General features: G+C 42.0%; 1 protein-coding gene across 1 annotated transcript in view; it reads right to left on the bottom strand.

The window, feature by feature from the left end:
* Window positions 1-7,112: 7,112 nt before the first annotated feature.
* SNED1 (sushi, nidogen and EGF like domains 1) overlaps window positions 7,113-25,226 on the bottom strand; it is a 299,702-nt gene continuing 281,588 nt past the window's right edge. The window contains exons 30-31 of the mRNA XM_029616628.1: window positions 16,457-16,494; window positions 7,113-10,835 (exon numbers count right to left, since the gene is read on the bottom strand). Coding sequence (XP_029472488.1) covers window positions 16,469-16,494 — 26 coding nt within the window. The 3' untranslated portion in view covers window positions 7,113-10,835; window positions 16,457-16,468. The remainder of the gene's footprint in view (window positions 10,836-16,456; window positions 16,495-25,226) is intronic.

The raw sequence follows: 25,226 nt of genomic DNA, 5'->3' as shown, positions 1-25,226 counted from the left end.
TCCCTTCCACCTCTCCCACCTCTCCTCCCCCATTCTCCCTCCCCTCCTCTCCCAGCTCATTCACAACCCCTTCGGATGGCACAGACGGAAGATCTCCGGGGTGGGGGGGAGGTCCCTCCCTCCCTCGCGCGCGCCGCCGCCGCTACTGGTCCTCCCAGCGCCATTTTTGTTAACAGGCAAACTCTGACCGACCTGCTCGCCCGCGCATGCGCGGTAAAGCTGCTCTCTACTGCGCATTTGCAGGCCATCGGTTAGAGCCCATTTATAAGGTAGATAATTCAGGGGGTTTTGTTTTTCACCCAGATTCTTTTGTTTTTCCTCCGAGGTGGTTCTAACATCTTTGGTCTCCTTTTTAGGTCCTTGGTTCCTCAGTGGGACCTTAATTTGGTTCCCAGAGACTTAGTGTACTCACTGTAGGAGCCTCTTAACAGTGCTGCCCTGTAGGATTTATCGCTGATGACGGGTTTTCTGGTGACCATTTGTTCTGCTAGAGGTCTTTCTGAATTACAAGCCTGGTCTTTCAGAAATCCTTTCTGGTCTTCTCATTGGTTTCAGTGTCTCGTAGATCAGTCCTTTTTCCTAAACTGGTTTCTCTGTTCCACTTAAATCAGATTCCGTCTCTACTGGTGTTAGTGAGAGGGGGAGTGCCATGGTTAAAACAGGTCAGTCCAGTGATTGGATATCCATTAGGTTCTTCTTAGGAACTTAGAAGTCTTTAATCCTTTTTTCGGAAATCTGATATTGTTTTATTTGTTGTCTTCATAAGAGTGATACTGCTTCTAAACCTTTTTTGCCTAGAGAGATTAAAAAAGCAATTGATTCAGTTTATTTGTTGAAAGGTTAGCAGTGTTCAGAGGCCCTTTGGGCACATTTGGTGATAACTCAAATTTCTTCTTGGGTAGAGTCTTTTGCTCATACCCTGAAGGATATCTGTAAGGCAGTCATCTGGGGTTTCTTATATTCTTTCACAAAATGTTTCAGTCTGGATGCTTATGCAAAGGAAGAGCACAGCCTTTGGAGCTAGCATTCAGGCTGGCCCTAACTTCCTCCCAGATTATTTGGGTTTGGGTACTTCCCACTCTCTGGACTTGTGTAGCAGGATGATAAGAGGAGAATTTAATCTTGCCTGATAATTTCCATCCTTGAATCCTGCTACACCAGTCCTAGACCTTCCTGGGAAGTTGGGCCTGTGCAGTCTTTGAAGTGGTGTACCATGGTTTACAGAGATTAAGAGGCAACTGGGGATTTATTTTTCACTTCCTCTCTTCCTTTATTTCCATCTTCATTAATCCAAGAAAAGGTTAGAATGATTATTTATTTGGAGGATCCTTTTATGTACATGTTATCTAAGAGTTAGAATCTGTTGTTTTTTCTTCTTCTATGACTTTGACATAGTGCAGCTCCAGCAAAAAGCCAGTATTCCTATGTTAAATACTAGTGATGATGTCACAGAAAAGGGTGTGTCTTCTGTCTCCATCTGCTAGTAAGGGGAGAAAACCCATGTATCTGGACTGGTATAGCAGGATTCAAAAACAGGAAATTATCGGGTAAGACTAAATTTCTTGTTTATTTACCTGTTCTACCCCACTTATGAATTTATAAACTTCTGTCATGTCCCCCCTTAGCCATCTCTTTTTAAGCCAAAGACTGTAATCTGTGTTGCCTCCTGTACCTTTTTTAGTTCTGCTCTCTTTTTTTGAGATGGGGTGACGAGAACATCACAGGTCATACCATGGCTCAATACAGAGGCAACATGTTGTTCTCTGTTTTATTCTCCATTCCTTTTCAGATCATTCCTGACATTGTATTTGCTTTTTTGACAGCTGCTGCCACTGAGCTGAGGATTTCAATGTATTGTCCACAGGAGCTCCAAGTTCCTTTTTCTGGGTGATGACTCATAATATAGAACCTAGCAATTGTGTTCCTGTACCTGGGATTATTTGTCCTTATGTGCATCACTTTGCACTTTTTTATATTAAATTTAACCTGCCCATTCAGATGCGCTCCCTCTTAATCTTGCAAGGTTCTTGAATTTTTCCTCAAAATCTGTTGCTGTTTTAACAACTTTGAATAATTTCGTGTCATCCGCAAACTTGATCATGTCGCCCATTGTTCCCTTTTACGGATCATTTATTAATATGCTAAACAGCACAGGTCCCAATGCAGATTGCTGTGGTACTCCACTGATGACCCTACTCCATTTGGAAAACTGACCATTTAGTCCTACCCTCTGCTTATTTATTTGATTTGATTTATATTCCGCCTTTCAGACACTTCAGAGCAGATTACATTCAGGTTCTACAGGCAGTTTCCCTGTCCTGAGTGGGCTCACAATCTAAATTTGTACCTGAGGCAATGGAGGGAGAAGTGACTTGCCCAAGGTCTTGTAACCAATTAGCAGTCCACAATGGGACACTGCCTTCTGTCCCATGACTTTTTGATTTCCTGAAGAGTCTGTCATGGTAGACTTTGTCAGATGCCTTCTAAGAATCCAAATATGCTACATCAACAGTCGTGTTTTTTTGGGGTTTTTTTTTTACATGTTCATTTACACCTTCAAAAAAAATTGAATAGATTTGTAAGGGAAGACCTGCCTTTGCTTAAAACCATGTTGACCCTTCCCCATTTAGTCATGTCTCTTTATATCAGAGTTGGCCAACTCCAGTCCTCGAGAGCCTGCAAATCTATCTCCTGCATATTCATGGTGGCTATCCTGAAAACCTGGTCTGTTTGTGGCTCTCAGAGACCAGAGTTGGGCCACCCCTGGTCTACGGTTTCCCAGATAACCCCTGGAGATCTCTTTAAAAATTGGTGTTCTATTGGCCACTCTCCAGTGTACAGGAACTGTGGCTGATTTAAATGATAGGTTACAAATTACTAACCGGTCTGCAATTTCATATTTTGAGTTCTTTCAGAACTCTGAGATGAATACCAGCCGGGATGCTCGAGTTTGTTAGTTTGATCTAACATAACATCCATTATCATACATACATTTTGCTTTAGGTGCTCAGAATCACCCTCAGAGGAACTTTTCTGATGTATCTATGTCCCCAGTGTCTCTCCATAAAGCCTGAGGCAAATAATTCATTCAGTTTTTTCACTATTTACTTGTCCTCACGGAGTGTCACTTTTATCCCTTTGACATATAACCCCTGGTTATATGTCAAAGGGATAAGGCCCAACTGATTCACTCATAAATTTTTGCTTAGAATGTACTTGAAAAAGATTTTATTAGAGTTTGTCTCTGGCAAACTTCTCAAATTCTCTTAGACTGTCTTTCTACTACTTTACATCTAACTTGCCAGTACTTATGCACTTGCCTATTTTCTTCATTGGTGGTTGCTTTCCAGTTTTTGAACGATGTCCTTTTGGTTTTAACTGCCTTTTTCACCTTAGCATTAGATCATGCAGGAAGTGTTTGGTATTCAACCTTTTTTAATGCATGAAATACATTTTATCTGGGACTCCAAAATGGTATTTTTAGACAATGTCCATGCCTCATCCAAACTTTTAACCTTGAAAAGTGCTTCTTTTAATTTGTTTCTAATTTCCTCATTCTGTCCTAGTTTTCCTTTTTAGAGTTGCATGCTACTGTAGTAGATTTACTTAATGTTCTCCTCCAATGATTGCAAATTTGACTGCATTCAGATCACGTTGCTAAGTGACCCTACCACTGTAACCCTTTGCACCAAGTCCTGCATTCTACTGAGGATTAGATCTTGTTGGTTCTGCGACCAGCTGCTCCATGAAGCAATCATTTATGACACCTAGAAACTTAACCCGGCTTGCCTGTTCTGATGAGACGTTGATATAGCCAGTCCTGGGGTAATTGAAGTCTCCCATTATTATTGTGTTCCCAGTTTTATTTACTTTTCTAATTTTTGCTAGAATTTCACAGTCTGTTTCCTTATCTTGGTAACATGGACCCTGAGTCTGGCCACTGAGTGTTGCTGTTGAGTTATGGCTAGGTCTGCAAACACTGCCTTGTAGCATCCCCAGGCTGGGCCTATCCAGAGAGCAGGATCCAGGAATCAAATCCAGATCTCTTTGTATCACTCGTTCTGAGCCACTAGGCCAGGCCCAGGCAGCAATTTCTTGTCAGAAAACCTTGAATTAGCTGTTTAGATTGACTGACTGACTGACTGACTGACTGACTGACTGACTGATGTAGACCTCCTCATTATGCACTATGCTACTAATCATATTTATAGCATTACAAGATGCACACAGTGCTGTACAGAAACACATAAGAGAGAAAATAACTTCTAACTTTTGAAACAGCCCCAGTGTTGGAAAACAAACACTTAACCTTATTATTCCAAGTTGTTAAATCACAAGTGGATTGTGAAAACTTGCAGGAGGACTTTGCAAGACTTGGAAGGCTAGGCTTTCATAGGGCAGATGAAATTTAATGTGGACAAAGTGCAAAGTGATGCACATGGGGAAAAGTAACCCACACTGTAGTTACACGATGTTAAGTTCCATATTAGGAGTTACCGCAAACAATACTTTGAAATCCTCAGCTCAGTGTGCCCTGGCAGTAAAAAACAAAAAAAAAAAACCCCAAACAGAACACTAGGAATTATTAGAAAAGGAATGTAGAATAAAACAGAGATTGTCAAAATGCCTCTATATATCACTTCAAGGTGAGGCCTCCCCTGGACTACTGTTTGCAGTTCTGGGTGCAGCATGTCAAAAAAGATATGTTTGCATTGGAAAAGGTACAGAGAAGGGTGATCAAAATGATAAAGGACACATCAATATTATAAAATTGATGCTCCATGTGCGTGTGCTGGCAAACGTGCGCGACTCTAAAAATCTACCTTTTGTTTTCCTAATAGAAGGTGTATTGGTGTTTTAGGGCCTGGTATAATATTTGCAGTGTTGCCTTTTCTTAGGTAGGGTGGTTACTGTTTTTGAATGCTGGCAGTTAGTGCTATTCTGGTATGAGAGGATTACTATATATGTAATTTTTGTTCAGAGAGAGTACTCTTATCTTTCCCTTTTGCATTCTTAACAAGAAAATTATACTTAATTTTTTAATTTCCACCATGGATTGTAGTGAGCTGTGTATCACATGTTAGCATTGTCCATCAGGTGTGTCACGATGGAAACCAGTTTGAGAACCACTGGTCTGGGATACTGATACACAGATCCAAGCGAAAAAGCATAGGACTGTTTCTATGACCTAGTCCTAAAGGAAATGAAGAAAACATGCAGGGCGTAACTTGCTGGTGCAGCAGTTACTACCCTCACAGAAAGCATGGAGATTACTACCCTTAACCAATAAGCCTTGTTGATTTTAATGCAACTGCAACATTGCTCACCACTTCAGCGGCAGGGGAAGAAGGGAATTGGATTTAGACAACAGCCAGGAGGTCCCTGACTGCTACAGGCTGTGGTACTGATATTCAGGAATAAGTGAAAAAGCACAGGACTGCTTCTACAGCAAAGTCCAAAAGCAATGCACATAAAGCAGCACTATCTGAATTTTCAAGAAAGTTCATCATTCAGTAAAGAGTGTGCTAGCTGAAATTTTTTTGATTTATCATAAAGCTTGGTAAACCTGCACGGACTGGAAGTTACTACCCTTAAGGGAAACATGGGGGTAGCCTGCACGGAGTGGCCGTTGCTACCTATGGAAACTTGCTGACTAGACTGGATGGACCAATTGGTCTTTTTCTGCCATCATTACTATGTTACTACTATATGTTATACAAACTTTTGTTTTTTGCCTGCCTTTCTGTCTAGCTATTCAATACAGACACAGAAACACACTAAATAATATACTCCAATAGTTTACTTCTCCCTAGTACTTTAAAGTTTTGAAAATTTCCCCAAGCAGTACTTACTGATTCTTTTCAGCTACCAGCAAGGTGATCCTCTCCTCTTAGTGCTCCCACTGGATTGTGGGTTACTGAGCTCTTCCTTCTCTATTGTGTTATTTTGTTTGCTTTTTCTTTGCAGAAATGTTACCTTCTAGATGTGGGTCTGTTTTATTTTGCTTGCCTCAAAGTTACTACCTATATATGTGTGTTATGTATTATGTCTCTGTACTGGCTTCAGTGCCTTTATATATGTATTAGTTTTTACTGAGACCCTTACCACTGTAATCATCAGTCATACTTGCCCATGTTTTTAACCTATTGTATACCGCTTGGGTAAATCTTTTTTTTTAAAAAGCAGTTAATAAATCACAACAAGCAAACAAATATTGTAAATTGTGGTCATCTTGTGGTATCTGCTTTGCAGGGTGTGACGGCTAGGACTGTTACAAGGCCAATCAGAATGGTGCAGTTGCAGGGCTGTGATATGTGCAAGACTTATTGGGAGGGAGATGGCATGTTACCTAGTATGGGTGGCAGCTGACAGGACAGCTTGGTTACCCCCTCTTGCTATTTGCACAAAGGATAAGCAGCAACCTCCTGCAGGCAGTTTTGTACAGCTGACAGCTGGGAGATCATCTTTAACGTAGGGAGCGTGATGAGTAGAACTAGAGAAGCATAGGAAGGGCCCACGAACAGACTAAGTAGGCCAAATAGTCCTTGGTCTGCCGACATCAATCATGTTATATCAGTATACTTTCATTTGTTTGATTAGTCTTTTTATCGACTGGTTGTTTATACATTTTGGGTTTTTTCCCTTCTATTTAGTTTAATCAAATCTTATGTGGAGATACTGTAAAAGAAAGGGAAGACATGATAGAAAAAAAAATCAAATATCTAAAAGATACTTGAAGGTAGCCTTTTCCCCAGTGGCAAAAGCCAAGGAGAAAGGAGGCATCATACGAAGCTGTAGGGCATGGGAGAAAACACTTCTTCACTGAAAAAGTGGAGGACACCACAACTAAAACTTCCCATGGAGGTAATAGGACACCAGCATGACAGAATTCATATAGGCTTTGAAGAGAGAGAAGTGGTGGAGATAGGAAGGGAGAAGAGAATGAAGGGCTGCGGCAGCACAGGAAACAGGGTGCATTCGGCAGACTGGGTGGACTAAGCAGCCTGGCTCTGCTGTCATCTCTGCTATGGTTTAGATCACTTCTTCAAGACATATCCACAAATGGTCTTTTTATTATAAATTGTATGTCTTTCAGTACAAAAACGAGCCAAACAAATCTAAAATTTATACAGGCTAAAATTCTCAAGCTTGTTTTGTTTTGTTTTGCAGTATTGCATACACTTTTTTTTATTTTCTGTTTTGTGTACAAGTCTTAACTCTTCATCAGGTGCCATTCCAAGCCTGGTACTGCATATGGTAAAGGTTACAACAGCCCCTTCTCATATGTCATTCTGAGGACGCATGTTATAAGAGCATGTTGCATTGGGATTGCTCAGTACCACAAAACAATGCATAAAAAGAGAATTATTACAGGACCTGCCTTTTGTGAGCCAGAATCCAACTGCCGGTTTCTTTACACCTTCGATGAGTCAGTGATCACTTGGGATTTAAAGGGAATGGGGAGGCAGGTGCTAGATTTTAAGATTACAAAGCCAATTCCTTAGTTGTGGGCTGGCCCACTGAAATACCAAAGCACCAGTCCTGTGTGGTCTTGAGTGTGAAGCTATTGTGTGTAGCAACTTGTTTGTGTTTCACTGCCCTGATACACAAATCACATCCTTTTCACTAGTGGACTGGACATTCTAGTAATCCCTACTGAAGGCCCTTCTATCACTAGATGATTTGTGAAACCCTGATATGTAACTCTAATACCATATTGTTGTTTGATCCCATTTCCTCTCCTGCCTTCTTTTACATTGATTGCAAGGCTGCCCATCCCTTTTTCTGTTCCCTGGCAGGAAAGTATACTAAATCATTCCCTACTCCCAAAAGTCTAAATTCCCTTTATTAAATACTGCAGTCCATATTGCTTACCTACTGAGGTGGTGGTTATGACTGTTCCACAAAGGGTTGGAGTCAAATAGATACTAAATAAGTAACACCAGCAGTAGAAGAGAGTGGAGAAAGGAAGTAGTACTGAAAGACGTGCAAAGGAGATGACAGCTATTAAAATACATTCGGGTTATAGAATACTTCAAAGTAGTGATGTCACACACACAGATGCCAGAAGAGGTGGCTGCAGTAGAGGCTGCCAACACACGGAGTCATGGCTGTCCTTGAGGGGAGGAGGGTAAGAAAGAGAAGGGCAGGTCAAACCAGGGCAATCACTTCAGCCCCCTTGCTTTAGAGAGCCCTGCATTGACATGGAGTCAGGAAAGTTGGTGGGATGGAGTTGATGCAGCAGTACACTTGCAGCATTCGCCCGCTGCTACTTCTGGGTTTGCTGGCCAGTCCAAGGCTGCTGCCTCTCTGCGCCTGCCGGGCTGTTCTTCACAGCTGCAACCTGACCTGCTCTTGAACCTTGGGGAGAGGGGAGCTAATCTCACGCCCTTCTCCCTGCTGTTCAACCTCTGGGAGGAAGGCCCACCATGGCATATTTACTCAGGCCCTGCATCCCATTTGATTCAAATCTGCACAGAGGTGGCTGCTGCTGCAGTGATGCACACCAGGGCAACAGAGGCTCTGTGCAGCCTGCAAGGCTGGGATAACCTACACAGAATGGCCATGGCTAAAACCTGAATAGCGGCTGTACAGCTGCATTAGGTTTGGGAGATGGCAGTGTGACACTGGTTTTAACCCCAATGTCAGTGAACCAGGGGGTGGCTGGATAAGAACATAAGAAAATGCCATACTGGGTCAGACCAAGGGTCCATCAAGCCCAGCATCCTGTTTCCAACAGTGGCCAATCCAGGCCATAAGAACCTGGCAAGTACCCAAAAACTAAGTCTATTCCATGTAACCATTGCTAATGGCAGTGGCTATTCTCTAAGTGATGTTTGGACAACAGCCTCACGCGGTTTGCTGGCTGTGTGGATTATTACAAAACTTAATGGTAAGACATGGGGAAGGGGCCTGGGACTTGGATTAAACGTGGGTCTTATAAGAACCAAAGGAAAACATGACGAAGCCTAGAATTACCGACCGGCGCAGGTAGAGGAGGCTAGAACTGTAAAGGAATTTCAATTTGTTTGGGACAGATATAGATGATGATAGAAGGAATAGGGTTCAGAGATTATGTAAAAGAGAGGGAGGCAGGGAGAATGGAAGCTGGTGTAAGAATGGAAATTTACCTGCTCATCTATCTAAAGTGGTAGAGAACCAGAGAAGAATCTCATGTAGGCAGACTGCATGGTTCATTTGTTCTTTGTCAGCCATCATTTCCTATAGTATTAAGTTAGAGAAAGTGGCTGCTAGGATGGTGCATGCAGAATGGTAGAGGTACACAGGAGGCACCAGAGGACATTGCCTTGATGACATGCAGAGAGGCAGCAGACTTATTGGCTGCAGCCGTATGCAGAGCGCAGTAAGAGGAGGCTGGAGAGTTTACTTATTCATCAGAGAAAAGAGGCAGAGCCCCTCATTTAGACTTCTTCCCCATCACACACACACACAATTATTTATATGCATATAATGAGAAGTACACACATGCAAAGATACAGCAGTCTTACATAACTCCAGGAGGTGTTTGGGTTGTCGCAAGCCCCTTTGAGTATATCTTGGTAGCAGAATAAAATATAACATATATACTTCCAGTTAATGTGTTTCTGAGTTAAAAGTATCTCCCACTTTGCTACGATAATGAGACATTCCCTTCCATCATACCCTGTGCAGTCATGGAGAATGTGCCTGTGCAAATCTGATTCTAAAACAGATAGATGGCCCTGCCCTCCCTTGCCATTCAATCTTAAAAACTCCACCTTCATGGGCTTCTGTCTATTTCCAAATCTGCTTACCTCTCATTAATCCCACCCTTGTAAATGCCTTATCTCACAAGCACTGCTATTAACACTTCTCATACACATACTCTTCCAAAATGCCTCACTGCTGAATAAGCTGCTTCTTTCAAAGCCCAGCCTTTTCACACACCAGGACTCCACCCACATTCATTCACCCCCCCCCCCCCCCCCTCACAGGTGCCATCTCTTTGTATAACTTCCTCTCAAACCTCCAGCTCCTCCCATTCATTCCAGTTTATTGCACCCACCCACCCCCTCTCCCTCTGTCCAACAAGCTTCCCCAATTTCACACAGGCCTTACTTCATCATATACATGCCCCTCTGAGGTCCTGCCTCTCCTATACACAGTACTTGTCACTACTATGAGGGTTTTTTTTTTATAGTGCAGCATCCATCAGTCTTTGTCTGATTTACTTGCTCTGCCCTAGTGAGTAATGTGACCAGCACAAACTCATAGTGAAAATAAAGTTGATATCTCAGAAGCCCATTGAATAGATCGGCAATGGTGGTGAAGCCACACTACAGTGAAAAACCTATTAGCATTTCATCATCAGTCCTGGTTTTATGGGCTTATCACTATATAGCCATAATACAGTGTGTATATCTATAGATGCACATATAAGTCTACATCATTTGATAATGAGCTCATTTTGGAGTCCGCTGACGTTCTGATGTGAGCTATTGCTCGGAAAGGTCCTTCCTGGGTCATGAAGCACAAATGCCCTCATCGATGGGAATAGATCCATAGACCACAAGTTTGCTAAGAGACCCTCAGCACTGAGCTTTGGTCATTCTGATCCAACCCTCGCTGGTTTCTCTTTGTAAGGATGGAGAGGAGGGAAAATGCAAAGAGGAGAGAAGAGACTGGAGAAAGAAGGTCCTTTGGGACTGTGCCAAACAGGGTGGGAGAACAGGGAGCCAGATCAGTAACTTTGATGAGCCCAGGTTAGGTGGTCTCTCCAGTCTTTTGGTTGAGCTCCGACACAATCCGTAGATCCGATCTTCCCTGGGATAACAATACCATGAATGCTCTGGTCTCTGGGAAGGAAGAAGAAGGATCCAGCATTAGCCATGCTGTGATAGTTAACTTGCCATTTTTCATCTCTTACAGGAGTTTATTGCTAGCACTTAACTGGTTTACTGCAATGTCTGAAAATAAAACAGCATGATCTTAAAAAGCAAATCTCCAAAGTGCCCACTTGTCTAAATCCTGGCTCCATTGCTTCCTCTCTTGGTTCATATTCCTGTTTTCCTTCACTTCAGTACTAAATTTCATTTTTATACTTTATTTTATTGCTACAGCCCCCGCTTATAATCTATCCTGAGTCCTCTCTTCAGTAGTTCATACTGAGGGTAATTTTCAGTGGTCTGAGTAGTGCTAAAGTTGTGTGTACAAAGTACATGCAGAGTTTAGCCAAAATTTTCAAAATTAGCTGGTAGGGCACAGGTGTAGATATGTCTATAATATATTCCTTCGTGTCCATTGTAATCTGCTCAGAAGGCTTTTTTTTTTTTTTTTTTTTTTTTTAAATCAGTAGCACTGCTACCTGAGATGACATTAGTAAGAAGCCTTCGCCTGTGTGGTCCCCTTACTGTGGAGCTCACTCCCCATAGAAGTTTGGTTGGAAACAAATTATCTGACCTTTGGACATTTGATCAAAACCTATGGGGTTTTTTTTTAATTTAAAGTTTCTTGAACTGATGCAACAATCAAAAGAAAATATCAAAATATGTAAGCAACTGCAAACATAGCAATAATAAAAAAACATAAAAGAAAAACAATTTGCTTGTCAGTTCATATTTTCCGTATTTTAAACCAGACCCAATCCTTTCCACCCACCAACCATAGCCCTTCCTCCCTCTTATGTTACATATAAATGGAAGATAGAAGCAACTGATGCCAGATGCCTACTCATGAGATCCCTTTATCACAACAGAATTCAAAAGGTTTCCAAACGACCTGAAACTGCTTGGTTGTATCATGCTTCATAAGACTTGGTGTTTTGTTTTTTAAAGCAAGCTTTAGTTGATGATTTGGCTTGTTTTATTGTTGGCTTTTAGGTATTTTTAACTTTATGAAGTTTTTATGCAAATTGAATTATCTAATAGTAAGTTTTCACAAACCAGAAAATGCTGGAGCTGCAGAGACAATGGTTTGCAAACACAACTGGGGGAAGACAAAACTTACAAAAATTAATTTCCTTCAGAACTTTTCACAAAAGTGTATACTGGGATCTGTGGCAATCACACTTCCTCTTCTCCACTGGCTACGAATGTTATGTTATGTTAGAACAGCTAATGATAACTTATTCATGTATTCTATTTTATCCTGCAAGTGGCTGTAAGGTGCTTTGACATATGTGATACGACTGTATAACCTTCAGTGCTGGCAGGATATGTTCACACTTTTGTTCAGTAAAAGAAAGAATGATGTCCCTGGAGAAGTGAGGAATGTTCAGAGGAAGACTTCACCAACATAACCATTCAAATTGAAAAAGCTTTGAATGAATAGCAGCCAAAATTGAGTTTGATCTTTGGAAACATTATTAAGGAAAATGAAGGTGATTGTAAAACAAACCTGATTAACAGGGTCATTCATCAAAATACTTTATGGCGTTAGCGCACGTGATAACGCGTTTACGCATGCATTAATGTCAACGCATGCGATAGTACTATTATCGCAGGGCATGAATGCAAATTTTTGGAAGGGGCGGGATTAATTAAAATGAGGGGCAATAGGCAATATCACATCGTGCGATAGCATGTGTTATGCTATCGCATGGTTTTAACGCCGGAAATAACTACACCTTTTTTCCTGGCAATAAGCTGTGCAATATGCAATTTGCGATAAATTTTGCATTTTGGCCATTTCTGAGAGAGAGAGTGAGAGAGTACCACTGGGGAGGACTTCACAGTATTCAACTATTTATATGACTATAGGAGGGCCAGCTAATAGCTCGAGGTGAGGTGTTGGTGGTTTAGGGGCCAGTTTTACATGCAGAGTGAGACGTACAAAGCGCACAGTACACCTCGGTGAAGATTTGACATCATTTGGAGTGAGGAAAATTGCACAAAGATAAGATTTCTACTATGTTATCTCGGTCTAGCTTGATGGTACCCTGTTATAGAGTCCATCAAGCTAGGGCAACAGAACATTGCAGAAATCTCATCTTTGTGAGACTTTCCTCACTGCAAATGACGTCAGATATCTTCACCAAAGTGTACTGTGAAGTTTGTATGTCTTGCTCTGCATGTAAAACTGGCCCCTAAACCACCACTAACACCTTACCTTGAGCTATTACCTGGCCCTCCTATAGAGTTATAAATAGTTGGGCCTTATAAATAGTGTCTCAATGTCTATCTGTCTGTCTCTCAAAGCCTTTCAAGTGATAAAAATAAAGGCTCAAGAAGGAGTAGTGGCTTTGGTTATCTGAACCTCAGTAAGGCTTTTGACTCTGTTCCATAGAAGACTGTTAAACAGACTTGCCATTATGAGACTAAGCAAACGTTGTTAACTCGGTAAGGAAATGGTTAGGCCAGAAAACCAAGGAACTGGTAAGTCAATGGATTTCAATCTATTTAAGGTAAGGTGACCAGTGGTGTACCTGAAGGCTTAATGGAAGGGCTGTCTCTTTATAATACAGTATCTTTATTAACGTAGTAACAATAATGATGGCACAAAAAGACCAAATGGTCCATCCGGTCTGCCCAGCAAGTTTCTTAAGGTAGCAACTGCCGCTTCGTGCATATTACCCCTAAGCTTTATGTTAAGTGGCATTGCAGAGGAACTTAAAGGAAAATAATGCCTATTTGCAGTTGGAATAAAAATCTGCAACATGATAAACAAACCAGGAAGGAGGGAAATGAAAGGGCACAAGAAAGTAACTATGGAAGAATGGTAAAGAGTCTTGATATGTCAGGGTTCAGAAGCTGTGCTTCAATACAAAAAAAGTGAAAAATCATGAATCTGAGTGCAAAAATTCCATTAGCAACTTATTGATCAGGAGGACAAGAACTGGCAACTGCCAAACAAGAAAGGGACCTAAAACTAATCATCTTGAATGATCTGAAGATTGGCATGGAAAGTTAATAGTATGCTAAACTGCCAGCAGGCAAAAGAAGGTAATATTGCCTCACGACCACTCCTGAGTACTGTGTCCAGTTCTGGAGGTTGTACGTTCACTGATAGAAGCAGTTCAGAAAAGAACTAAAAAATGAGACAACCCCAGCAACACAAACCCTAACTCAAAGGCTTAAAGATCTCAAAATGTATTCAACTGGAAAACGAGAAAGGGAAGATATGCTAGAAACATTTAAATATTTAGGAGACTACAGTAAAATTCAAGGTGACATTTTTCATACAAAAAAAATTAAAGGAAAAGGGGTTATGACAGACTCAGTGCAAATATTTTTATAGCGAGAGGTGGTAAATGTATTGTACAGCCTCCCAGAAGAGTACAGTAACCAACACTATGTCAGAATTTTAGTATGCTTGGGACAGAGGCCAGTGGTAAGAGCGTGGGTAGGGGAAATGTAAGGTAAAAAAAAATGTAGGTGATGTGGGTGTTGAACTAAGTCTAGCAAACTTAAATATTTATCTACCCAGAATGTTAGTGGTTCAAAAAGAGGAGATTACAAAGCTGGCTTGCACAGAATAATAGTAGAGATGTCAGCTTGCCAAGAAGATGAGCCAAATTAACCAACATGCTGTGGTGGTTGAGCTTAGGTATATTGTCAAATATAATTAAGGAGAAGTGGCAAGTTTCCTAGCATGAGCAGCGCACTGACTTGACTACTTTTTCCAGCTAAGGATAAAACAAGAAAACATGATCTCCTACAGGTAGTTAAGCCTGTATAGATGACAGATGGAAGATATCCTCAGTGGTAGTTAGAGAGAGGAAGAATGACAAGAACTACAGTAGTATAGGCAGTCAAGCTTGTACAGCTAATAGCTGGGGATTAGGGATGTGCATTCGTTTCATTCGTTTAATTTGGTTAATTCGTTTCATGTTGCATGCTTGTATAGGAAACGAATGAAACGAATGCACATCCCTACTGGGGATATCCTTAGCTAAAGAAGCCTGGGAATGGGGCAGACTCGATGGGCCAAATAGTCCTTATCTACTGAATCTACAATGCTATCTTGTTGTTATGACTTCATGTGTAAAAGTTATTTTTATTTCCAAAAGATCATCATCTTCATTTCACATCCATCATCCAACTTAAATTAATGATGACCATTTGTGGGAACAGACCCTTGCACAGCTGGTAACTACACTTAATTTATCAAACATACATAACAGGTGATACTGGAGGAAATGAAACATTGTTTGCTCTTTACCACAAACATAGCTTATGTTCTGTGTCTAGTCAAGATAGATTTGTTTTGAAGGTTCACTCTGCAGTAGCTGACACAGAGGCAGTATTGGAATAGCCAAACTGCGCATGGTTCTTTTGACTCTGGTGTAAGAGTCTCTACTATAGCTAGTCTCATCTTATCAGCTGCTGATGCTGGTTGCAGTTACATCTTCCATTATTGAAGCTGCATGTTCTCAGGAGATAAACTGAGTAGTTCCATTGCAATAATAAAACTCTTATGTAGCAGCTTTATGCTGTTAAAGTGAAAATCTTGAGTCTGTGGTCTGGTGTGATCATTCTATGCAACTGGCCACTAATCTTCTCATGTCTGAGGGTACAAGACTAGCCAAGATGTAGAGGCTGTCAACATTAGTTGACGACTTGTCAGTAATGTTTATAAGCATTTGTTTAATGTTGGGGTGATCTTTTTTTGCATGTATGTTCTCTAAAGGATATAAAGTGCTAATTAACAGGGTCATTCATCAAAATGCGTTATGGCGTTAATGCATGCGATAATGCTAAAACACCATAACGCATGCGATAATAGCACTATCGTATGAATGCAAATTTTGGGAAGGGGCGGGATTTGGGAGGAGTTTAGGTGGGATTTATGAAAATCATTTGGAGTGAAGAAAGTCTCACAAAGATGAAATTTTGTACTGTGTTATCTCGCCCTAGTTTGATTGTACTTTGTTTTAGAGTCCATCAAGCTAGGGTGAGAGAACATAGAAATGTCAGCTTTGTGAGACTTTCTTTACTTCAAATGACGTCAAATCTTCACCGAGGTGTACTGTGCTGTTCTTACGTCTCACTATGCATGAAAAACCGGCCCCTAAACTCTAAACCACCATCAAAACCTCACCTCGAGCTATTAGCTGGCTCTCCTATAGAGATATAAATACTTGACTACTATGAAGGCCTTATAGATAGGTGCTTGCAATCTCTCTCTCTCCCTCTCACACACCCTTTTTTCTTATCGTGGGCGTTAGGCCTGTCATATTACAGCATTTTGATGAATCTAAGGGTAAGAGTGTTATAGCTTAGAAGCTTAACATGGTCACGTTTATTTCTTTAATATTTATCATCTGTTATTGTAATGATGACATCATAGAACTTGCACTAAATGTGGGAATTAATGCTTTCTATCCTGTCCTCTGGGTATGTGTGTCCCTTGGACACTAGAATAACTAAGGGGTAAAGGCTTTCCTTAGGAGCAGGGCTGAACGCAATGGCTACTCTTTTGTCATGGTACATTCATGGTGATGTGAAGCAGAATATACAGTAAGGAAGAGCAGTCTTACCCTTGAGCCTCTTCAGGGACTGAGTGGTATTCTGTTTTCTGAAGAGAAGAAAATAAATTCTATAGTTACAAAGACATCCAAGTAATGCCATCACTATGAAACATGACTGCATTATTTATACGTCAGGATGATGATGAAAAGCTCCCTCTAAACATTAAAACAGACTCGTAAATCCATGAAGGCACATACTTACAAACACATCTACATGCATATATTGATGGCCAAAAATGGGGACCATTGTTTCTAACATTATAGTAGATGGTCACTTGAGCTCCAGTGATCATCAGATGGTATTGGTTTAATACAGTGTTTCCCAATCCTGTCCTGGAGGAACACCTATCCAATCAGGTTTTCAGGCTTGCCACAATGAGTATGCATGAGATAGATTTACACACACAGTCTCCAATGCATGCAAATCAATCTCATGCATATTTTATTTATTTATTTATTTAAAGATTTTTAAATACCAATTGCCGTTTGCACATCGTATCGGTTTACAAAGAAAACAGAGCAAATAGCAAGGAGCAAGATACAGTGCAATTAAAATGGAGCATAAAGGTAAATGCATCATAATAGTTACAAACCGATTCTGGTTCCGATTCACATCTCTAGTTTGATAGATGCAGTGGGGAGACCAAGGAAGAGGGAGTTACAGTAGTCAATTTTGGAGAATATTTATTTATTTATTTGCAGTTTTTATATACCGACATTTGTTTAGTAACCTCACATCGGTTCACAATTAACAGAAACATTGCAGCTGTGCCAACTAGAACGAACATGTACAACAGTGCTTTGGAGAACAGTTCGGAAATCGGAGTGGTGAAGGAGAGGTCTCAATTTCTTTAGTACCTGGAGTTTGAAAAAGCAATCTTTTAAGATAGTTTTAACGAATGGTTTTAAGCTCAATTGATTGTCAATCATGGCGCCTAGGTTACGTGCGTGTAGGGAGATGGGTTTGGGTGGGGGAGGGGAAATGGGGTAAGTATGGTTGTTCAACGAAATGACGAGGAGTTCGGTTTTGCCCGGGTTAAGCGCCAGGTTCATGTTGGTGAGGAGCTGGTTGACAGAGGCGAGGCAAATGCCCCATGTCTTTAGGGCCGTGTGTAGGGAGTCAGAAAAAGGGATGAGGATTTGGACATTATCCGCGTAGATGTAGTGGGTGATGCCTAGGTTGGTTAATAGATCGCAGAGGGGTAACATATAAATGTTGAAGAGGGTAGAGGATAGTGAGGAGTCTTGGGGGACACCACAGGTGGTGATTTCTAGATCTCCTTAAAACCAGCCTGGTTGGATGTGCCCCTAAGAGAGAGTTGGGAAACACTGGTATATTATAAAAGCAAAGACAAAGAGGGGGCCACACAAAGGTCAGAGTCCTGGATGTCAAGAAAATCATTAAAATTGGGGAGTATGTTAAGGTGACACTGAAAGGGTGGAAAGATCTTGGAGAAGCAGAAAAACACAAGGTTAAATTAAAAGGAGTCATTATAAGGGCAACAAATCTTTATGTTAAGACAGTAGTTAAAAGTAAAAGAAAGAAGTACCAGTATGGTTTTCAAAAGATGTGGATACAAGAGTAAGAGCAAGAGGGTTTGCATTCAAAATGTACAAGGGATCTCAAAAAGAGGAGGATAGGGAAGAATATCTGGCATAGCTGAAGGAAGGAAGCAGGAAAAGCAATCCGGACTGCAAAGGTGTACATGGAAGATAAACTATTCAGATAATACCAGTGACAGGAGAAAGGGCAGAGGTAAAAATGAGGAATGGATGGAGGGTGTCAAAGTGAAGGCAGAAATACTGAATGAATACTCAGTATTCACTAAAGAAGGGATTACATAAGGGCCACAGATGATGGCATGTTAGATTTCATAGAAATGAGACATTATTTGGTGTTCTATAATAGTTTCTCGCTCTCTAGAAGAGCTCAGTACTTATTTGTACCCTTTTTGATTCCCAGTTACATGTATCCCTGTTCTATGTAATGCATTCGTTTATGCTTGTTTCGTTTCACTGTAAACTGATCTGATATGTTCTTTTGCACATGAATGTCGGTATAAAAAAGTTCCAAATAAATAAATAAATGTGGTTATGTGGTAGATACTACATTTACAGAAGAGATGATTCTCATGGAACTAGCAAAACAGCAAGCGATTAAGCCAATGGGGCCAGATGAGATACACCAGAGAGCTTCTGGCAGTTCTGTTCAAACAATCTTTGTTTACAGGAGACAGGCAAACATCATCTCTCTACATACTGTTGAAAAAAAGGAGAAATCTGACATTCTTGGTGGGCAAATTAATGGAATCACTTCTGAAGGAAAGGACAGTGGAGTATTTTAAATCCAGCATATTACAAAATCCAAGGCATTATGGTTTTACTAGAGGGGCATCATGTCCACCAAAGAATTAGATTGTGGTGAATTCTGGATGTAGTATATGTAACCCTGGACTGGGTCCAATTCTTAGGAACCTAAAATAAAACACACACAAACACTACAGAGAGAAACAAAGAGATGTCTCTTTTTGCTTTAAAGTCTGCTCAGAAAGCATCTGAAATGATGTGGCAACAGTTCAGTGCAAGGCACATGGTCAGTGCTTCTGGCTCTGCACTTGCCCTTCTGAAGTCACATCTGCTTGAAGTTGAGAGATAACTCTTCAAACAATGTCATGCTCACTAGAGCCAACAGCCACTTCAAGATTCTTGTCTTTCAGTTTCTTCAGTTGCCTTAGTCATGGCTCCTTGGCATTTTAAATCCATATATCGGGAATGGGATGCCTGATGGTCATCTCCCATCCCAGACTGTGCAGTTAAATTAACTGCGATATCCTCAGTTGATGAAACTTTCTGCTTTCTTTCTCAGAGAAGTTAAGTTCGCTCTGGACGCAATGCCCAATGACTATCTCCTATCCAGAACTGTGTGGCTGAAACAGTTGAAATTCTTTTCAAATCAGTAGGTCCTCAAGAATCTTTTCCCAATAGCTCCTTCATGTGGCTAGTGTGGTTTTTCCAGCTCCATCACCTCTTCAGCCATTGCTGGGGCCCCTCAGGAGCATCCAGCAACCACACCCACCAAAACCCAGTCCAGGGACCCAGGTGGCTGGATTTAAGGCAAAGTGGCTCCTCAAAGGGCTGCTACTTACATCTAGGGCTGGCCCTTTAAGGGAGCACTCGCCATTTAAATCAGGCACTGCCCCTTTAAGAGCTGGCCCACTGTTCCTGCTATCTTATATAGCAGTGATGTTCTTCTCTATGGCCCCCTCACCTCTCACTACGAGATTGGCTCTGATAACCAACTTCTTCAGTGGAGCTGGAAGCAGTATCTGGGGTGCCTCTCGCAATTGATGCCAGATGTATCACGCTCCTGTGCTGCAGTGATTTTTTCTTTTCTATAGGCTGCCCGTTCTTTGCTTCTGAACCGCTCTAGCTCTTTTTCTTTGTGGCTCCACTCCTTTTCTGCTATCTTCTTCAGACCCAAGGCCGCAGGAAAAATGCCAGAGAGTGGGGAAGATAGTGACAATAGCATTTGTGTATGTTGTCGGACCCGGGTTACTACAGACTCTTTTTCTTCTGGGATCTGGTCCTGCAGGCTTTCAATCACGGTGATTGGGGTAAAAAAAAATCCAGTGCCACTGGTACCTTGGTCTCACTCTCAGCAATTCAAAGAACCAACAGGAATGGGAGAGGAGACAGTACCTCCTCACTCAGGCAACCAGCAGCTAACTTGGCTCTTCTTCATGTGCTCGGGGATCCAAGGCATGGGCCAGACATGTAAAAAGGATAAACAGCAAGCTCCAGTGCTTCTTTCACACACACACACCCTCGTCCCTCCAACCCTGGGAGAGCAAGAAATGAAAGTCTTGCAGAATCTTCTTCCTCCATGCCACCTCACTGAACTCAGCAGCTATCTCCTCCTCTGAAAGCTGACATCATCAGGGTCTCCAAGTTCCTCCTGGGCTGACATCAATGCCTCTGCCTCTGGTAAGTGGCTTAGGAATTTTTCTTCTCCCCTCCTCCTCCATCAGGGATGGGAGACATCTTTAGTCCATTCAAGTCTATGGGGTCTTTTCTCCAAATTTAACAAAAAAAGTCCAAAACTCTCAAAAATTCACATTTTGACATAGAAACACTTGAAATCACCGATCCAATGCCAGAACTGTGTAAACCCTGGGACTGGGGTCCTATTTATAGGATTCCATGGGCACACAACTAATCCTGGGGCTTAAACTATTTTCAATTCTCTTTCAAAAGGTCCCAAGCTTTCCAGTGGCGGAAGGGGGAGAGGCTATTCCTAGGCCTCTAGGCATTGTCCTTTCACAGTCTCTACAGCAACAGCAATAATCATGCTGGACTCCGTGATAAGTTTCCATAATAGCTTTACGGATAGGTTGTTGTGAAATGGCATTATAGTACAGTTAAGGCCTTCTTTTTATAAGTCCTTCTTCTTCACACAATCCATAGCACAAACATTACTGAGAGTAAATCTGCGACTTCAGTACTTCCCAACCAGGTTCCCTTCCAGCATAGGGGGCAGTTTTAAAGCTTCCTCTTCAGGGATCTCTACACTGGTGGGATGGTGGATCACATTTAATTCCAATTTACAATATATTTATTTTTACTGCATTTATATATATTAACAAGAGACCTTGTTACAAAAAAACTGAGAGTAGATAAAAAAGAAAAATGCCATCAAATACATCAAACCAAGAAAGAAAAGGTTTGCAGAAGAAATAAACTCCTCTCGTATTAAGGTAAAAGGGGGAGACATGAACAAAAAAAGCGTTGACAAAAAGGTAATAAGTAAAAGAAAAACTGAGAGAATAAACATCACATTATCAATAATCCGAACATCAGGCACTAACCGCTGTTGGGTTGGGCATCTAAATAAGCTCTTAATTAAGAAGGTTCAAAATAAACATGTTTCATATTATGATACTTTACTAGGCATTTACATGGATACCATAGAATTGTGCCCCTAATGCCAAAACATTAGATTACATAGCCAAGAATCACCTTCTGCGTTAGTGAGTTACCCTAGTGATATCTGGATAAACCCAGATTTTCTGTCCATAGAATAAAGCAGCACTATTTTGAAAAAAGAGTTGAAACAGAGTCCGGATCTTGACCAAAGACAAAAGAAACCATACGCGTAGCTCTGTTAGATATTTGAACATCACCTGATGTCTCCAAAAGTTCAGTTAAATTTAAGTCATGTTCACAATCTTGATTGGCAGCTTCTTGTCTTATTCCAGATGGCACATAATAAACTTTGGCAATAATGGGCATCGCCTCAGAAGGAATTTTTAGAATATCAGAAATACATTTTTTGAAAAGATCCACCGGGGAAATATAATCCAAGATAGGAAAATTCAGAACCCCAAGGTTCAAAAATCAAATTGAGTTCTCAATATTTTCCTGTTTTTTTTCCCATGAATTTTCTCATTCTGAACCAAATTTGTTTACATATTCTGTATATTAGTAACTTTTTGATCCAACTCCTCCAGCATTTCTCTATGAGCAGAAATACCAATTTCAGAAGACTGTATACAATGGTTAATATTAGGGATGTGAATCGTTTTTTGACTATTTAAAATATCATCCGATATATTTCAAATCGTCAAAAATCGTTAGAAGCGCGATACAATAGGAATTCCCCCAATTTATCGTCAAAAATCGTAAATCGGGGGGAGGGGAAGGGGGAGGGCGGAAAAACCAGCACACTAAAACAACCCTAATACCCACCCCGACCCTTTAAAATAAATCCCCCACCCTCCCGAACCCCCCAAAATGCCTTAAATTACCTGGGGTCCAGAGCGGGGGTCCCGGTGTGATCTTTTACTCTCGGGCCTGCGGTGCGTTGTAGAAATGGCGCCGGCGCTACCTTTGCTCTGTCATATGACAGGTCAAAGGTAGCGCCGGCGCCATTTTGTTTTTTGTCCCCCGACGTCAGAAGCGTAGGAGATCGCTCCAGTACCCCCGCTGGACCCCCAGGGACTTTTGGCCAGTTTGGGGGGGCCTCCTGACCCCCCCAAGACTTGCCAAAAGTCCAGCGGGGGTCCGGGAGTGACCTCCTGCACTCAAATCGTTTTGCCGTACAAAATGGCGCCGGCCATACGGTGTATGGCCGGCGCCATTTTGTACGGCAAAATGACGTCAGGAGCATGGGGGGCCGGCGCCATTTTGCACAAAATGGCGCCGGCCGTACGGCAACACGATTCGAGTGCAGGAGGTCGCTCCCGGACCCCCGCTGGACTTTTGGCAAGTCTTGTGGGGGTCAGGAGGCCCCCCCAAGCTGGCCAAAAGTCCCTGGGGGTCCAGCGGGGGTCCGGGAGCGACCTCCTGCACTCAAATCGTTTTGCCGTACAAAATGACGTCAGGAGCATGGGGGGCCGGCGCCATTTTGTGCAAAATGGCACCGGCCGTACGGCAACACGATTCGACTGCAGGAGGTCGTTCCGGACACCCGCTGGACTTTTGGCAAGTCTTGTGGGGGTCAGGAGGCCCCCCCAAGCTGGCCAAAAGTCCCTGGGGGTCCAGCGGAGGTCCGGGAGCGATCTCCTACGCTCCTAACGTCGGGAGACAAAAAACAAAATGGCGCCGGCGCTACCTTTGACCTGTCATATGACAGGGCAAAGGTAGCGCCGGTGCCATTTCTACAACGCACCGCAGGCCCGAGAGTAAAAGATCACACCGGGACCCCCGCTCTGGACCCCAGGTAATTTAAGGCATTTTGGGGGGGTTCGGGAGGGTGGGGGATTTATTTTAAAGGGTCGGGGTGGGTTTTAGGGATGTTTTAGGGTGCCGGTTTTCCCACCCTCCCCCGATTTACGATTTACACGATATTTACAAAAACAAAACCGCGACGATCCGATTCCCTCCCCCCCCCCCCAGCCGAAATCGATCGTTAAGACGATCGATCATACGATTCACATCTCTAGTTAATATCCAAGGTAACTTCAACCAGTGATAAGATTGACTTTTTTCAAGTGAGACCAAAGGAGTCCATACTGAATCTAGAGTAATACTAGAGGTTTGCTCAAACAGACTGAAGCAACCTCCCCCACCACCAAAGGCATCGAGGCCAGAAGCATGGGACTTTGAAGTGCAGCTCCTTCCTGCGCTGACTCGTTCAAGTCTCCCAATGAAGAAAATCACTGCAACAGCCTCTCCCTTCCAAGACCTTCAGTATCAAAAGTGTAGGCATCCCCAGTCGCACCCTGGCTCAGCACTCTCATGGGGACACCAGGAAGCGAGTCCTCTATTGATAATGTCACCAAATGGGAAGGAAGGAGTCCTTGGCACTCTGGGGCTCAAAGAGATTTCATCCTCCAGCAGTGGGGCCACACGCCCAACAGCCAACATCACAATGGAACTGGCACCAAAAATAGACTGAGATGATGGGGTAAGAAATCCTTCAATTTTCTGCTGTCTCAAATCAATCGAGGGAGGAGCTGTTGAGATCTCCCTGATTTTGGCTTTTCATTTAGTATGAGGGATGTTAAAAAAAAGGAAATAAAGCAGCGGCAGCAGCAGAGTTCTCACCCATGCCTCTCAGGGAAACACCAGTTTACAATATTTTTGATCAGATGTCTTGGTAGTCAAGTATGACACGCTTCTGGTTTCTTTCACTCCTGAAAGGTACCATTCTAACTCTTTTCCAAAATATCCACTGCATATAGGAAGTGGATTATACTAGTGGGGTGTCACTCTTCTCCTTTACCACTCCTTTTCTCCTTCTGGACACTGGATAGATGTCCAATTTTCTTTCCAAATCTCGGATAGGAGAAATAAATGTGGAGAGGCTCCAAAACGTCCGATAGTAAAAGATCAGTCGACTAAATCCAAATCAGAAGGAAGGGTGGGTTGAAAACTTCCTTCAACTGAATCCCAAAAATTGAAAACTAAGTTCCTCCTCAAAAAAAGGCATGAAAACTCACAGCTTCCTTATTCTTCTTCATGATCTAGACAGCAATATGTAGTGACTAAATGTTTTCCTTCTTTCCCAAAAATAAGAGCAGAAGGAAAATAAATAGGAAACACTACCACTTCCTCCAGAACCAAACTAAGAATCCACACTCAGAAGGGGGTCTCGGCCTTTTGTTGAGGCCGGCAGCAGCCACTACAGCAGCCCGCGTGGGGGAACTAAAAGATAGGTGATACGTTCCTCCTATCCCTATGATCTCTAAAAAGAATAGAACTTAGTGGGGCCCTAGTGAGGCCCTATGTATTAGAGCTCTGTATTTGGCAACCTGATGAGTGGCAAAGTTACCCCTGGATATCTTTTAGTACAATTATCCAGGTAACAGTGCTACCGAATATACTCAGATAAAATTACCTGGATAAAGTTATCTGGGTAACTTTAAGCTTACTATTTGATTGACCAGAGTTACCCAGGTAATTTTGCCTGGCTAGTGCTGAATATTAGTGCTAGCTGGACAAAGTGAAACCCCATCCTAGGAATGCCCTTAGTGTTACCTATTGTTACCTGGGTAAATTTTGTGCAGGCAACAGTTTGCCTAGAAAAAATTTAGCCAATAAGAGGGAGGAAGTTTCAAACACCAGGGTTTGTCTAGCTGACTCCTAAAGTTAGCTGGACAAATCTTTTGAATATCAACCTCTTAGATTTCAGTAAAGCTTCTGACATTGTCCAGCTTAGGAGTGCACCCTAAAATAGTTGACTGGGTTAGAAATTGATTATCACATCTGCTTTTATAGTGAGAAATTCCAAATAGATTTGGACGTCCCCGACGCCCCTGTGCCCAATGTGATGCTGGAT

This window comes from Rhinatrema bivittatum, chromosome 9 (assembly GCF_901001135.1).
Source record: "Rhinatrema bivittatum chromosome 9, aRhiBiv1.1, whole genome shotgun sequence".
Taxonomy (NCBI): domain Eukaryota; kingdom Metazoa; phylum Chordata; class Amphibia; order Gymnophiona; family Rhinatrematidae; genus Rhinatrema; species Rhinatrema bivittatum.
The sequence above is the reverse complement of the archived record's forward strand: the minus strand, read 5'-3'. Positions and strand labels throughout refer to the sequence as shown.